At 48.5% G+C, this 15,116-nt stretch overlaps 4 protein-coding genes across 4 annotated transcripts; 1 reads left to right on the forward strand and 3 right to left on the reverse strand.

The window, feature by feature from the left end:
- Nucleotides 1–380: 380 nt before the first annotated feature.
- Nucleotides 381–2,388, reverse strand: TRUGW13939_07137 (uncharacterized protein; the record flags this gene model as incomplete). Its single annotated transcript, XM_035490279.1, has 3 exons — nt 381–394; nt 457–2,298; nt 2,355–2,388. 3 exons carry the CDS (start codon nt 2,386–2,388, stop codon nt 381–383), a joined length of 1,890 nt encoding a protein of 629 aa, XP_035346172.1.
- Nucleotides 2,389–4,546: 2,158 nt separating this feature from the next.
- TRUGW13939_07138 (uncharacterized protein) lies at nt 4,547–6,432 on the reverse strand (the record flags this gene model as incomplete). The annotated part of the gene is made up of 5 exons (XM_035490280.1): nt 4,547–4,827; nt 4,881–5,404; nt 5,454–6,053; nt 6,127–6,362; nt 6,415–6,432. 5 exons carry the CDS (start codon nt 6,430–6,432, stop codon nt 4,547–4,549), a joined length of 1,659 nt encoding a protein of 552 aa, XP_035346173.1.
- Nucleotides 6,433–11,258: 4,826 nt separating this feature from the next.
- Nucleotides 11,259–12,905, forward strand: TRUGW13939_07139 (uncharacterized protein; the record flags this gene model as incomplete). The annotated part of the gene is made up of 3 exons (XM_035490281.1): nt 11,259–11,268; nt 11,375–12,735; nt 12,786–12,905. The coding sequence occupies 3 exons, from the start codon at nt 11,259–11,261 to the stop codon at nt 12,903–12,905; spliced, it is 1,491 nt and encodes a 496-aa protein (XP_035346174.1).
- A 456-nt stretch (nt 12,906–13,361) lies between these two features.
- Nucleotides 13,362–14,751, reverse strand: TRUGW13939_07140 (uncharacterized protein; the record flags this gene model as incomplete). The annotated part of the gene is made up of 2 exons (XM_035490282.1): nt 13,362–14,660; nt 14,725–14,751. The coding sequence occupies 2 exons, from the start codon at nt 14,749–14,751 to the stop codon at nt 13,362–13,364; spliced, it is 1,326 nt and encodes a 441-aa protein (XP_035346175.1).
- Nucleotides 14,752–15,116: the final 365 nt, after the last annotated feature.

The raw sequence follows: 15,116 nt of genomic DNA on the forward strand, positions 1-15,116 counted from the left end.
CAAAAGCCCTGCTGTCCAAAAGCGCCAAGGAAGAGAAAGCACAGAAAATAAAATCGCCTGCAAGTCGAAACAAAAGAAATTGAAAAAAGAAAATAAGGAGTGGCCAATTATTCTACGAAAGCGACAAATAATACAACCAAAGAAAAAAGATGCCCACGGTTGCGATGACGAGTGAGCTCGAGCAGTATGTCGACTCACTGCGCTCATATCTCAGGGAGAATCCCGATGTCGATAAATCGATAAACCGCCCGCAAAAAGACTACAACCCAGGAAAAACGCCGCCCAAGGCCGGGGCTGCACATGATGGGACCCGACTTGCGAGACCCAAGGTTGTCGAAACCAATGTTAACCATCAGCCTATGAAGATGGCACCTGTCGTTTCAACCCAGAAGAACTAAACAGACTCGTGTCTTAGTTGATAGGAATATAAACAAGATTTTGCATGAGAGTTCTTACCTTCCCAATCCCAATCTTTCATGACGCCCACCCAGTGGTGTCTTCCCCGTACTGTCTGCTCAAAGTTGAGTTCTTCAACGGTAGAGAATGTAGAGACAACTCTTGTACCCATCAAAGTCGCAGGTATATCCTCTAAACAGAGGCCATTCTGGGCACCGGGGCGCGATACTGCAATCGGTTCCCCCCGGTCAAGAGATCTTGTTCGTCCTCTCTCCGCTCTAGCTAAATCGCGCCTACGCCAGACTTCACGAATGACGTCGACACAACGGTCGATGTTACCAATTTTCAGGCGATTCTGCATCATCTGCCATCGATCCATAATCCAGCCTCGGTCCTCTTCGTTTTCAAACTCACAGCTTGCTGCAAAAAGAGGGAATATGTGGACAATATTGGTCCGAGAAGTCAAAGGTACAGTAGCTAAAAACTTCAACGTATTATCTGCTAGCTCTGCGGATGATGGGGACGGGATCTCCGGCACAGCTTGATGAAGGTACAAAAGCACTGCCCATCTATATGCATATGCCGTCTGAATGCTGTCTTGGAGTTCAGAGTGAGGATCATCCGGAGGGTTAAAATGCGTGGGCAAATCCCATTGGTCAATTGCATTCTTTAACTCTCTAGCCTGGGAAATGATCACGAAAGAATTCTTCTCGCTTTTTCTTACTCGCTGGATGAGATTCGCCACCTGGCCAATTAAAGGAAACAGAGTCGTTGCACAACCCATAAGAGGATCGACGTCATGGATGCCATTCGTAGGAAGGGAAAATGGCACGCCGCCCAGTTCCTCTTTATCGCCCTCATCTACCGACGTCAGCCGAGCAATGACATCCATATATAACCAGGTATTATATAAAAAGCGAAGCCTTGCACGCTCGTCGGCTGGGGTGTGGCGGCGTAGCCTGTTTCTAAGCGTCTGACGCATGAGAGCCTTGGCCCCTTTTAAATGTAATATTCCCGTCGAGGTCTGTTGATCCCATGATTCTGCAAAAGCCAAGGATAATGTGGTTGCCAAGGCCGCATCTGTTTGCATTTGAACCATTCCTTGCACCATGTAATTAATGCTTTTCCGCATGTGGTCCATGCCAAAGACCCGCATTGACGAGTTCTCGTTGGAGGAGTGAAATGCAGCCATGGCAAAAACAGCGTGGCACAAGGCAGGGGACTCTTTGGCCATTGGCCAGATATACGTTCTCCATGGATTTTCTGTCAATCCATCTTTCACCGAGAGAATACCGCAAGTTAAGCGATCGAAACGAATTATTAGACCCTCCTCACTTCCAGGAAGTTGCTTTGGTTGCTGTAGGAGCTTGGTCATTATTGGTAGATTTGTTGCAGAGCCCATAGTGGTGGAGAAGAGTGGTGGGTCTTGGACCGGCCACAGCTGAAGATCTGTTTCTGACTGGCGGACTATATCTTCGATTTCATTATTGCCATCCTCCAGTATAGACGAGAAGCTTGGCTCTTCGCCGGCTAGGGTCATGCCAGGGTGTTCTAATTCGAGAGGTAGTGAATGAGATAGGGGAGTAAAGTCCGAATCGGACAGCATGAACCCCGAGACTTCCATTTCAGTGGTCTCTGGGATTATAGGCACACCGAAAGTGTCCAGCAAGTCTTCACAAAAGGAAATCGAGGGGGTGTGGTTCATTATAGGAGTATTATTAGTATTAATCGGGGTATTTTGAAAAGATATCTCCTCAGGGAAGGTATCTCTGGTCGGAGAGAATTGCCAGCCTTGTCCAGGTGGAATATTCACTGGCAAGGTAGGCGCCGAAGTTCTCCTGGCTGCCTTGCGTGGCGGCGGAGAGGCGCTCTCCTGTAGTGTCGAATCCGGGGGAGGAGATGCTAATATATTTGTCAGTCCAAAATTGTTCTTCCCTAGAGAAACGGCTTTTTGGTACCTTTCTTTTTGGGAACAACTTTGGCAGGAGCCATGGTCTCCTCGAACGGGCGCCATTTGAAGTCTTTTTTGTAACCACCACATGTTACATTACGTCTTTGACATTGCTGGCAGCTGTGACAGTAATATTAGCCCATCAGGTCCATGACGTCTGTGTGAATGCGTGGTCTATTAACCTCGGCTTAGTTTCGTCACATTTCAGGCGCTTTGCTTTACAGGTGGTACAGCCTGTGTTATTTAGCCTGTGTCACGTTGGGATAGATGAATAACTCTCAGGCGCTCTATCCGGCCCCGAAAAATAAGGATACCCACCGTTTCGGCTTTTAGACTGCTTAGGCCGCTGCGCAGGGTCTGTGTGGAGGTCCTTCGCGGGGCACTTCTTTGCTGGAGATGGTCTGCCGTGTTGTTGTTGTGGTCGTTGCTCTTGTTGTTGTTGTTGTTGTTGTATGTTGTTCGACTTGGGCCTAGCGGTGGAGCGAGGAGGGGGCGGGTCTAGAATGGCGGACGGCGAGGGGATTCTTATTGCATCCATGCCGGTCGAAAAACCGCATGTATGGTAGAGTCGGGGAGGATGCAACAGAAACGAACATAGCCAGGCGAGATAAGAGCGCACAAGAGATATTAAACCCAGAGCAGCGAGAAGACGGAGCGTGCAATGGCGCCGACAGGCAGTAGTAGACGACGACGGTCAGGGAGAGATAAGGGCCGGAAGTGGAGCGGACGGATTCTGATATACTCGATGATCGACCGACCAACCAAGGATTGGCCCATGTGTCAAGCAGCAGCACCACGTACGTCTGCGAGGGGAGTGGTGGTGGTGCTAACAAACGCCTAGCAGTTGGTGATGCATATGCGGATGCAGGAAAGAAATCGCCGGCGGTATAAACAACGCGATGATCCCGACTGCTGGGATCAGTGAGATGACGGAGCACGAATTGAAAGAGAGAAATTAATAAAAAAGATAAAAAAGACACACCCCACGAGAGAGAAAGGGAAGAAAAACACGGCTTATCTCCTGGACCGACGGTGTGAGGGGGAAGCGCTGGGCAGCTGTGACGATAAGACCCGCTCCTGCCTGCTACGTAGTTATGCGGGGAGGGCAGGAGCGAGAAAGAGAGAGAGAGAGAGAGAGAAAAAAGCCACCCAGCAAGGCCGGTCACCTGATGGACGTGTCTCCTTCGCTCTCGGGCGCCGCAGCCAAATGGGAGCTCCGGATGCTTGCTGCACGGCTTCTCCTCACCCCAACCCGGAAGCCATCGACACCTCCCGCGATGGCCAAAGCAGAGCCTATGTGGGGTAACAGAAAGAAAACAAAAAACAGCATCAGGAATCGCTCGCCCACCGTGCCATTGAGCGCTGAGTTGTTCGCCCGCCGTTGCCGGTAACTAGCTAGTCGACTGCAATCCCTCGTGAGCTAAACTAGTGACTCCATCCAGTTCACGCCTGACGGTATTCCGAGCCCAACCAGTGCGCTCCAAGAGAAAAGAAAATGCTCTACTAGCGAGCATAATGGACTATGCTGCTGACGTGGATCAGATCTCGACACTTGCTGCACGCGAGCTCTGTCGTTCCAGCTCAACAGGCCTATTGGCGGCAACGGAGAGAGTTTTGATTACATATGCGATGTTTCACTGGCCAGCTTCGTTGATTGCTTGGCTGTCAAAGCATCGATTTGGGTCTAGACCGGCACCTTTGTTCTGCAAAACACATATACCTACATGCTCCTGGATCGCTTGGTAGCGTCTGCCATGCTCTTATCGCTCGGTTACAGCTATATAACCAGTCCAATTCTGAATCGTGCTTGAAGTAGCCACCCTCTCGTGCACCGCGGAAAGATTCTGTGTCTCACAGGAGCAGGGGAATTGCACCCATCCCGACACCTCTAAGGATGGCCCGATGTGTTACACAATAAATTTTGGAATTTCGTCAACTTGAATGTCATTTGTCGGCTTTTTGTCGCTGCGAATTGCCATTCAATGTCACATGGCCGTCCACTATTCGACTACGAGGTGTAAACGGAGAGACCAGAACTCCATACATCGGCAATGTCAACAGCATTAAACTTTTTTGCCTGGGCTGAATATTAAACGTGACTATCAAGAACGAAAATGAATAGGAAGAACGGCTCGGCGCATGACTTTGGAAAGAGCAATTGAGAAAAACAGGAAGGTCGTGACGCCGTGCCAAACCATCTTAACAAACGCTCTTGTGCACGCCCTGTCCCATTGACTTCATCCAATTTTTCCCGCTATTTTGCTGTTCATGTGCCTTGGATTTACGCTGGTGACGTTCAATTCGCGTGTGATGTGCCTCAGTCTGCAAATTGGAGAGATCGACGGGATCCGACTTAACCAGTCTCTCGGTTACAGCCACAATATCGCTTATCAGACGCTCAAGCAGGTCTGCACTCATGCTTTCTCGAATGACCACTCGCAGAATTTCAATCTCGTTTGCAGTCGGAGGCAGGGGGTAATCTAGAAATGTCAATTGATGGGACGCGTTGGAAAAGAATTCGAATCTGACTTACTAGGGATGATGTACTGCTTAGCTCGAAGCAGGATGCTGACGCTCTCTTGCTTGACATGAGAATAGTCCTTTTGGAACTCGTCCGAGAAGTGGAACGCCACAACTGGGAGTCCAGCTGCATAGTCAGCAGATGTTTCGCCTGAGCTTGACCCAAGCACTACATCTTTCGCCGTCTTCGACTTTTTAATGGGCTGGTGAATGCTGCTGACGCATTTGAACCAGCCAGTGCGCTCAAGGGCCTTGCTAAGAAGACGGGCATTGGCAAGACAGTTTTCCATGATGTCTCGATATCCGTTGAATCCCAGATGGATAAAGTTGTAGTATTGGCCAATGACTGGGGCACCGGGCCGAGAAAAGTTCAGCGTGTACGACTCTTCTGTGCCTCCGAGGTAGTGCAGCTGGAAAATGAGGTCTTTGGGGAGATAGGATTCGTCTCGCCAGAGGACCCAGCCCAGTCCAGCGTACACTAATCCGAACTTGTGGCCAGAGGTGTTGATTGACTTGACTCTTGGGAGTTCAAAGTTCCTGGTGCGGTTAGTTTTAGCTATGATTCAGTATTACAGCTGGGTCTTACCATTTCTGACCGGCACCAGCGTATGTGAACGGGGCTATAAATCCACCGCTCGCTCCGTCAATGTGGATGGGGATGTCATGGCCAGTTTCTTCCTCGTACTTGTCCAAAACCTTGGAGACTTCTTCCACGGGTTCAAAGTGGCCGGTATACGTCGAGCCTAAGATGACAAAGACACCAATGGTATTCTCGTCAATGTTTTTGCGGACCATGTCTGGGTCCAGAGCAAAGTTGCTCTTTTCCGAGACATCCAGGATGCGCGCCTCGACATCGAAATAGCATGCAAACTTCTCCAGTGCCACCTGGGCATTGGCGCCCATCAAGATGTTGGGACGTTGAGTATCCTTTCCGGCTGCTCTTCGTTTCTCCTGCCAGCGACGCTGCATTGCCTTGCCTCCCAGCATAATAGCCTCGGAAGACCCAACCGTGGCGGACCCAATAGCCTTTTCATTGGGTTGTGCTCCCCACATGTTGGCAAGGATGGAGATGCACCGGGAGTGCATGGCCATGAGCGCAGGATATTCATCGGCATCGGCCAGGTTTTTGGCGATGTTCTCGGCCATCAGGACATTGGCTTGCCGTTCCATGTACGTTCCGACGAAGCTTTGTTTTCGATCAGCAATTTTGTTTTATCCCAATTCTGCTATTTTTCCTATGGGCAAAAGACACAACCCACCTAGCCAAATTCAAATTCGGTCTCCCGTCGAGATCCAACTCATCGCGCAGCAGCTGCGCAGCAACGTCGCCTGGAGCTCCATTCTGGGGCAAGCGGTACTTGGGGATAGATTCCTTGCTGGAATAGCGAGTCGAGTAAGGGGTCGTGCTGGCAACGGCGTTTTCGGTGTAGATGTTTGCTTTTACGTTTTTATCCGGAGTGGTTCTTAGTGTCTTGATGAGCTCATCGGGATCGATCTGCTTTCATCAGCTCTGGTTGTTCACGAGGGGTTGTAATGGTCTGACTTACACTGAGAGAGAGCACCATTTTGAGAGAGTCTTTATGAGCGGTTTGTTCCTTTTATATACTCAATTGCATGGAATTGAATGTACTTGAGTGGTAGAAGTAAAGTGAAAAAACAAGCTTTTATTCTAGAACGTCGCGCAGAGGCTTGGTCGATTAAATACCCAGCGATGGATCTTGATCATCTAGGAAAATAAAAAAACTAGTTGACAACGTCATGGTTTCCCCTCAATGGAAAGTCCATGTCAATTGTTTCTCTTCCAACCGCATCCGGGCGGGCGCGGCCTTGATGGATGACGTCGGGTTGGATACGTGACGTCACTACCACGCGGGTCCCTAATACTTGATATTTAGCATTAGAGCATCTTGGAACGTGTTTCTATATTAATTTTATTTATTTTCTTTTAAGAGATGGATACGGTGATTGGGTTGGGTTGGGTTATGGTGATGACGTCTGGGTAGGTAGTGTAGGTAGGGTTAGGGTTAGGGCTACTACAGTCATACATGAACATATGTAGGACTGGCACATTTGAACAATAGGGATGTTTATGAAGACCAATACATCAATTGATAATTAGAGCATTACAGTATATTGATATGCAACCAAGAAAACTTTGAATACGGGTATATATTCAATGTTGCAATACTCGATTCATACATTAACCGCTGCAGTTGACTAACCAGCTGACACTGCTGCATCAGTTGATACATAAATCAAAGTCAAATGACCTATAGGAAATCAAATACTTGAATGTCCAATAAAGACATTCACTTATAATGTATCATATCAAGTGATTATGATAAACTCTTGCAATATGACTGATCACAAATTTAATCAGTAGTACTTCGTAGAGCTGACTGTTCTACAGAGTATATCAGTGCTGACGACTACATATGTGACTAATTCGTTCGTTTTCTAGTTTCTAGAAAAGGGGTGCGATCGGCAGTGATCTACAAGCCGATCATATTGATGGATTTAATATCAATTGAGTTTGTGATCTATACAGACATCAGTGGTACAGAATTTATATATATATGTATTAATTAACGTAGTAATAGACACTATCCTCGTCTACTGGCTAATTTCCAATCTACGAAAACAATAAAGGACAACTGTCATCACCAGCGGCCAGTCGCATACTCACCAGCACCATAGCCGGATATTACTATCCGGATCACTAGGATGAGTACTACATACGTACTCCGTATTATTATTAACAAGTTACTAACAACATCGAAAAGCGAAAAGTGGGGCGCCGTAAGCAGAACCGATTTGATAAGTGTGATGACTCTCCTTCCTAAATAGGCTTTAGCATATGCAGCGGATATTCTCCGTGCCAATAAATTATTAATAAACAAACTAGACTACCCTAGAAAGGCTTCTGCACAATACAAGAGTGTCGGAAGCGCAAAACACAGAACCGAGCGAATCGTGCGGCGCGATGGAATGCCTCGAGGGAACATGATTCATTAGCGCAGTAACTTGGTATTTTTTCTGGCATGTAATGAATAATACAAAAGTACGAAAGACACTACTAGTTTGTTAATGGAAAAACGGAGGAAATAAAAAAAATATAATAACACAATAATAATAATAATAATAACCAGGAGTCATCACCTCACTCAACAGCAAGTAACAGTGGCAGACTAGTAGTACTATTGTTGGGGGTATGCTGAGAATAGACAGCTCATGTGATGGATTTTGGATGCTACCTTTGACTGCTGCAAGAACTCATTTTTAGTTCCTTGTGCTAGGTTCCGGCCCCTTGCGCCGAGGGATGGGGGAAGAACGCATGGCGACAGGGGTGCATAGTTTTCCAGAGTACACTTTTAACAACAAGCCTGTCGTGATAGTAGTAGTAGTACGTAGTAGAGTATGTTGGCTGGCGTATTCGTGGTATCGTACAGTGCTGAGCGTGCAGAGGGGCTAGAAAAAGCTAGCTACTGCCGATTGGATCGGAGGAATGCACGACTTCGGCGGTTAGTACGTAGTGGTAGTAGTTTTAGTCGTCGTAGTAGTACATTACGGATGTTACCGAAGCGAGCTAGAACTTTCGAGTGCTCGTAGGAGCCAGGAGGATGGATAATGGCCGATACTACCATGTTGGACGAATAGATTAACTGTCAATTTATAATATATACGTGTATATATAGAATACGTACGCGTTTTTTTTAGTCATGTTATTAACCGTATTATTATGACTGTGCTATCACTTTTGTGGTTTTATGCAAGCAGGTGACCAGCCGCCAAGCCGCTAAACCCGATCCAACTTCGGTTAAACACCGGAGCGAAGATAACAGAAAGTCAGAAACGCAAAAAAAAAAAAAAAAAAAAAAAAAGAATGGGTCGCAAAAGTGAGAAACATTCTGACTATGGTGCGCCAATCACAGGCTGCTGGGCACGAGAGACTATTGATCCTGAGGCTCAGCAGCATTACCACCTTGCAGCCGTATTCAGCGTATTATTCAGAGGTTTTGCTTCACCGAGGGCCTAGTCCATTCCACAGGGCGGTCTAGACGTAGGGACGAGCATTTTCGCAAAGTTGAGGCTGGATTTTCCCCAACAGTTGGCAACCGTCGAGGGAAGATAGTAGAATACTACTCGATCCCAGATAGTAGTAAACGTAACTAATATACTGAGAAGAAGGAGGAGGAGGAGGAGGAGGAGGAGAAGAAGAGTGTGGTGGGTCCGGGACTCACCGGATTGGCAGTCTGGGCATGGCGCCCCACCCGGGTCACATGGTCTTGTCTACCGAGCTTACTCCGTGCTCTGTATCCATATTATTCATGAATGCGTACCATGGACTGGATTCATGGAGTAGTATGGCTAATTCGTGATGACTGCACAGCACGATCTAGTCTAGCAACACGCGATGTAGTAGGCAAGGTTCAACGGGTGTTCGGAATCTCGGACGCATCGGATGGACGTGAGTAAATAGTGTTAAAGTAACCACGGCACTAGTATTAGTGGTACGGTACGGTACCGTATGGATGGCTAGTTCCCAACGTGTCCGTCTGACTGGCGGGAAATCCCTGTGCGCTGACATCCGATGCAAGGCTCGCCACGCGACCGCGACCGCGTACCGTATTGTTTGTTTGTCTGGGTTTGTGTGTTTCTGTGTATTTGTTTGTATTTGGTATTTGCATCTGGTATTTGCCTTTGGTATTGGTATGGGCCAGGGCAAGTGATTTTATTATTTTATTATCTCGCTTATTTGCGCCTCCATTATCAATGCCAGGAACGAGGAAATGGCAAGCAAGTATAGAATTATAGATGGGTTACCATATACCAATCCAGTGGTGATCGTCCGCTCCACCCGTCAATCATGGACGGATTGAGCAGCCTCTCCAGATGACAGAAGTCGAGATCTCTGCAGATCGGCTTCAGCCTCCAAGCCTCCCGCACTCGATCCACCTTGAAATGTTATTTGTGGTAGGGATGGACATGTCTCGAGTATACATGGATGCGTATAACCGGGCATGCGTTACTGATAGGTCTATCCATGTCAATGATGTGACTGTCTGAATAAATAAACAGGCAACATGGCTGAATAACAACACAACCGAATACCCAACACAATAATATCAATTACCAGATGGCATACCGAGCCCAGCATACAGTACCAACAAAGAAACACCATAACGCCAAGACAACCGCCCTGTCAACCACGTTGCTGCTGATCCCACCCTCTTTTTCCCACAGGCTCGACCTGCCCGGGAAATAATACCGTACATACAGACAATACACATACGCGGCCGTACGGGGCTAGCGAGTAGCCCCGATAGCTGAGCCCCAATGGCAGGCCCAGACCCTCCTTCCTTCTATCGCCTGTTCTTGCCGGCATTCTTTGTCTCGTTTGGTCTCTTTCGCTTCTCTCCAACTCTCCCTTTCTCCTCGCTGCCTCTCACTCTCGTCAACTCTCCTCACTCTGACCACTCTGCATCCTCTCTCTCTCTCTCTCTCTGTTTCTGTTCCGTTTCTGTCTCGCCACACCCCCAGAGCCACCCCAGTCTTGGCCTAGCGACATCGGCAAATCTCTCTTCTCTGGTCGCGCACGCTAGTTCTCGCGCTTGCCCAGGCGGATCCCGACCACCTGCCTTTTTCGCATTTGCCGTTCCACTTACCCATCTTTTTCTCTCGCTCTCTCTCTCTCTTCTTTTTTTTCAACCTCCTCTGTGTGCATATTTCGCAAGTCGCTTCTGCTCGCTGCAGAACCAAACAAACACGCCAACAACAGCCAAAATAACTCGATCCGGCGTGGCAACCAGCGCCGACCAACTAGCACGGGATCCCCCGCGCTGGCCGCCCAGGTCCAGACCGTCCCGCCAAATTGCTACCAAGCACGATCGTGGAGCCCGAGCCACTCGCCCGTCTCGCCGGATACCTGACTAGTCGACTAGTTAATACCTGATTAACTACGCTCGCTGCACGCTGCTTGCTCCTCGGCGCTCGCTCCCATATTCACCCATCCATCCATCCATTCATTCATTTCTCATTCACCTTCATCTGCCTTCACTCCCTTGTGCCCCCCGAGTCCTCTCCTACGATCGTGGCCTCCATTCTCTTTCGCCGTCTGTCATTCTGTCTGGCTGACAAATAAGGCCAAGAGTTTTTCTTTTTTTATAAAAACGGGAAAAGAAAAAAAAAAAAAAACACAAATCCGGCGGTTTGATTGATTGTCGCGAGCGCGTCCATCTCCACCTCAACGCAGCACATCACATCTCAACACACCACACCACACACCACAACACAACACAGCGCCCCCGCTCATAATTTCGAAGACTTCAAAATCTTCACCATAACTATCCCTCCGACCGCGGAATAATCACCCCGCTACCCTTAACTTACCATGCAATTTGGTGCACGCTTCCTCTGACGATCGCCTGGACCCACGGTCCGATTGTATCTACCAGCCCGCGTTCTCGCCTAGACGGAGGAGCTTGAGGAGCTCACCTCCCTGCAAAGTCGAAGGATCCCTCCCTTCCCATAAACCATCCCTCCTGGATTCATCAGGCGCCTTCGGTGGCCGATTCTGGTCCTTGGAAACACCCATCGCCAACCTCGAAGCCACCACCGCCGCTCCCGCCAGTTTGACGGCAGCATCATCGTTCATTGATTCCGACTATCTGCGCAGTACCCAAGTCGACCATCAACAGCCCGGCAACCTGGCGGCTCTTGCAATCCCCCCACCCGGAATGGGTACGGCGCTTGATGCGCTAAACACTGCACCGCAGCCTCTGACTGCGCGCCGCCCAGCGGCCTCCAATCTGCCCGTATTCGAACTTCCTCCACCGACCAACTTTGGTCATATGAGTGCCACCTCCAAATTCCCTACTCTTTCGCCTGTGAATGCGCTCTCCAACGTCAGTAACCTACTCACGCCTCCTTCGAACCATTCTACCGAAGGCACCAACCACAACATCTCGGCCTCCTACTCAACCGCCGGCCCTGACATTCCGGCCTACTCAAACCTGTGGCCGAACCAAAACTCCTACAGCTACGCTGCTCCTTCGCACACTTCCTGGGGTCCCAATTCCTCTACTCTCTACTCCACCCAGCGAGGCGCCATCTCACCCGGAGCAGCATCTCTAGGTCGAAGTAGTGTCACACTTCCATCGTCAAACCCAGAAGGCATGTCGCAGCAGTACGATCTCAACCATCTGCCCCATCCTTTCCACCAACAATCTATCCCCGTTTCATCACCACAGGGGCAGCATCAGCAGCAGGCGGCGATGATGTCCAACAGTATACCCACGACATCAACTGCCCAGTCCCATGCCATGATCTCCGGGGATCCTTATTCGAAATCCGCCGGGGCGCAGATGTACAGCCCATCTCAGTCTGTGGCGACCCACCCTAGCGCCTATCCTCCGCCTTCTTACGGAACTTCGGCCCAGAGCGGCCTGGGTATTCATGCCCGGATGCCATCTCTGCAGTCGCCGCCCATTCAACAGCCCCAACTTGGATACAACCGAGCACCGTGGCCGTCATACTCGCTCCCTGCCATGAATGGGCCAATTATGACAAATGTACACAATCCCAATGGCCATATGTCTGTGATGGGCAACATGCCCCAAGGGCTTATGCCCAATTTCACCAGCGGTCATCTGGCTAGTATGCAACACATGTACGGAGGACACGCGTCGCACCACCCCGGCCACGGCCAGCCACCCCCCCCGAATGATCGACCATTCAAATGCGATCAATGTCCTCAAAGTTTCAACCGCAACCATGATCTTAAGCGGCACAAGCGCATCCATCTGTCGGTCAAGCCTTTTCCATGCACGCATTGCGAAAAGAGTTTTTCTCGCAAGGACGCTTTGAAGGTGTGTTTTCTCTTTTCTGCTTTTTTGAACTCTTTTACTGACTATTTTAGCGGCATTTACTGGTCAAGGGATGTGGGAAGAACACGGATAGTGGTAACAAGGATGAGGAGGGCCTAACCAAGACAGAATCACACAGCGACAGGGCCAGTCCGTTGTCGAATGGGATCTAAAATCGCATCTAAGTCGTATTTACAGAAATATTCGGCTTTTTTTTTTAAATTTTTCTTATGCAATGGTCGTTTTGAGCAAGGTGTCGGATGGTCTCTTTTTTGCTTCATTTTTGATTTTAGGGGGTTTTGTCTTTTTTTGTATGTATGCATGTTTTGGCTATATGGACTCGACGGGCAACGAATTCAATGTTTCTATTGTCAGCTTGTCTGATTGCTTGGATGTCGTTGCACCTGTATGGATATGTGACTTGCATTATATGTATGGTAATTATGCATCATGACTTGAATAGTATTATACCTGGTTTCAACCGTTCTTACAGCATGTCTACACAAATGGAAGGCGTTACTAACATTTCAAGACCCGCAGCAGCATAACAGATCAGCATTAAGGTATTATCAAATTCCGAGTATTTGCTTACTTTCTATCAATATACTCATAAACTGAAACCAAAACCCTTAATATGACCTAGGCAATCCCAATACTCGTTCACCAATATAGTTGCAAATCATTTCGCGACTGACCGGAGCAATCCTTGGGATAAACACCTCCCGGAGATATCTCTCTACATGATATTCCTTTGCATAACCCATGCCACCATGCGTCATGACCGCCCTCTCACACGACTCAAAGGCAGCCTCAGCGGCAAGATATTTTGCAGCATTGGCATACTCGCCCGCAGCATAGCCCTGGTCGTACATGCGTGCTGCATGGTATAGCATCAACCGTGCTGCTTCCAGTTTCATCCAACTATCTGCGAGTGGATGCTGAATTGCCTGATTTTTCCCAATGGCGCGGCCAAACACTATTCTCTCGCCTGCGTAGATAGCTGCCTTGCGTAATGCCGCATAGCCTAGACCCAATGCTTCAGCGCCGATAAGGATACGCTCTGCATTCATCCCGTGCATAATCATTTTGAAGCCTTCGTTTTCTTTTCCAACCATGTCGCTGGCCGGTACGCGCCAGTCGTCGAAAAACAGGGTATTGGTATCCACAGCAGCACGGCCCATTTTGGGAATCTCGGTGATTTCAACCACGGATGGGTTTATATCGGTGTAGAAGAGGGATAGGCCCTGGGATGGCTTTTGGACTTGATCCAGCGGGGTGGTGCGGACAAGAATGAGTATCTTTTGCGCGTTTTGGGCCGTGGAAATCCAGATCTTTTGACCGGATAGGATATACTCATGGTCTCCATTCTTTTTGGCTTGTGATTGCAGTTTCAACGTGTCAAGGCCGGTATTTGGCTCAGTGACGCCGAAGCAAGCCCTCTCTTTCCCTGCAACCAGAGGCTCCAACCAGCGCTTCTTTTGTTCATCTGTGCCGAATTTGACCACTGGCTCAAGACCAAAGATGTTCATATGCACTGCCGAAGCAGCCGTCATCCCTCCACCAGATTCGGAGATTGTTTGCATCATCACCGCTGCCTCGGCGATACCCAACTCTGATCCGCCATACTGCTGTGGCATACAGATTCCCAGCCACCCATCTTGGGCTAGGGTTCTGTGGAATTCGGCTGGGAATTTTTTGATTTCTTCTTGTTTGAGCCAGTATTCGTCGGTGTATTGGCTGCATATTTTGGAAATTGCATCGCGGACGGTGCGTTGCGAGTCTGTTAGGTCTACATCGTTGTTTTGAAGATATTCGGTTGCGCGGGCGTGGATATGTCGTGCGCTGTTTCTTCCTTGTCTTTCAAGGGGGTGAGAAGAGCATAGTATAGAGCGGTTTCTCAACACGGATCCTAATCGAGATGATCTTTGCTAAAAATGAAGTGTTAATTTTCATCTTTCATCTTTTATTAATTCATAAGGGTCAAGGACGAACAGTGAAACTTTGCACTAGAGCCGCCATTTTATTTTTTAAAATGGATACTTTAAATCAGCTTGCTAGTCAGACTACCCAAGTTGATCGCTTTTAAACCCCACTTGTTAATAACTAAGCACATGCATTGATTTATGCTTGAAAACGGTATGTTCGTTTTTATGCCTCGGGCCAAATCCGATGGTAGGGAGCTGGAGTTCGGCGCCGAAAGCCCGAACGATAACGAAGTTATCCACTTGTAGCTCAAAAAAAAAAAAAAAAACAAGTGAGCAGGATGATGGAATTAATTAATTGAAAAGTCCGAAACTCCGTGTTTTACTGTCTTGTTGATAGCCGTCTTGCTTCGGCAATGCGTTCTAGTAGATATATACCTACCGACCTCGGATCAGAATATC

Source organism: Talaromyces rugulosus, chromosome IV (genome assembly GCF_013368755.1).
Source record: "Talaromyces rugulosus chromosome IV, complete sequence".
NCBI lineage: Eukaryota > Fungi > Ascomycota > Eurotiomycetes > Eurotiales > Trichocomaceae > Talaromyces > Talaromyces rugulosus.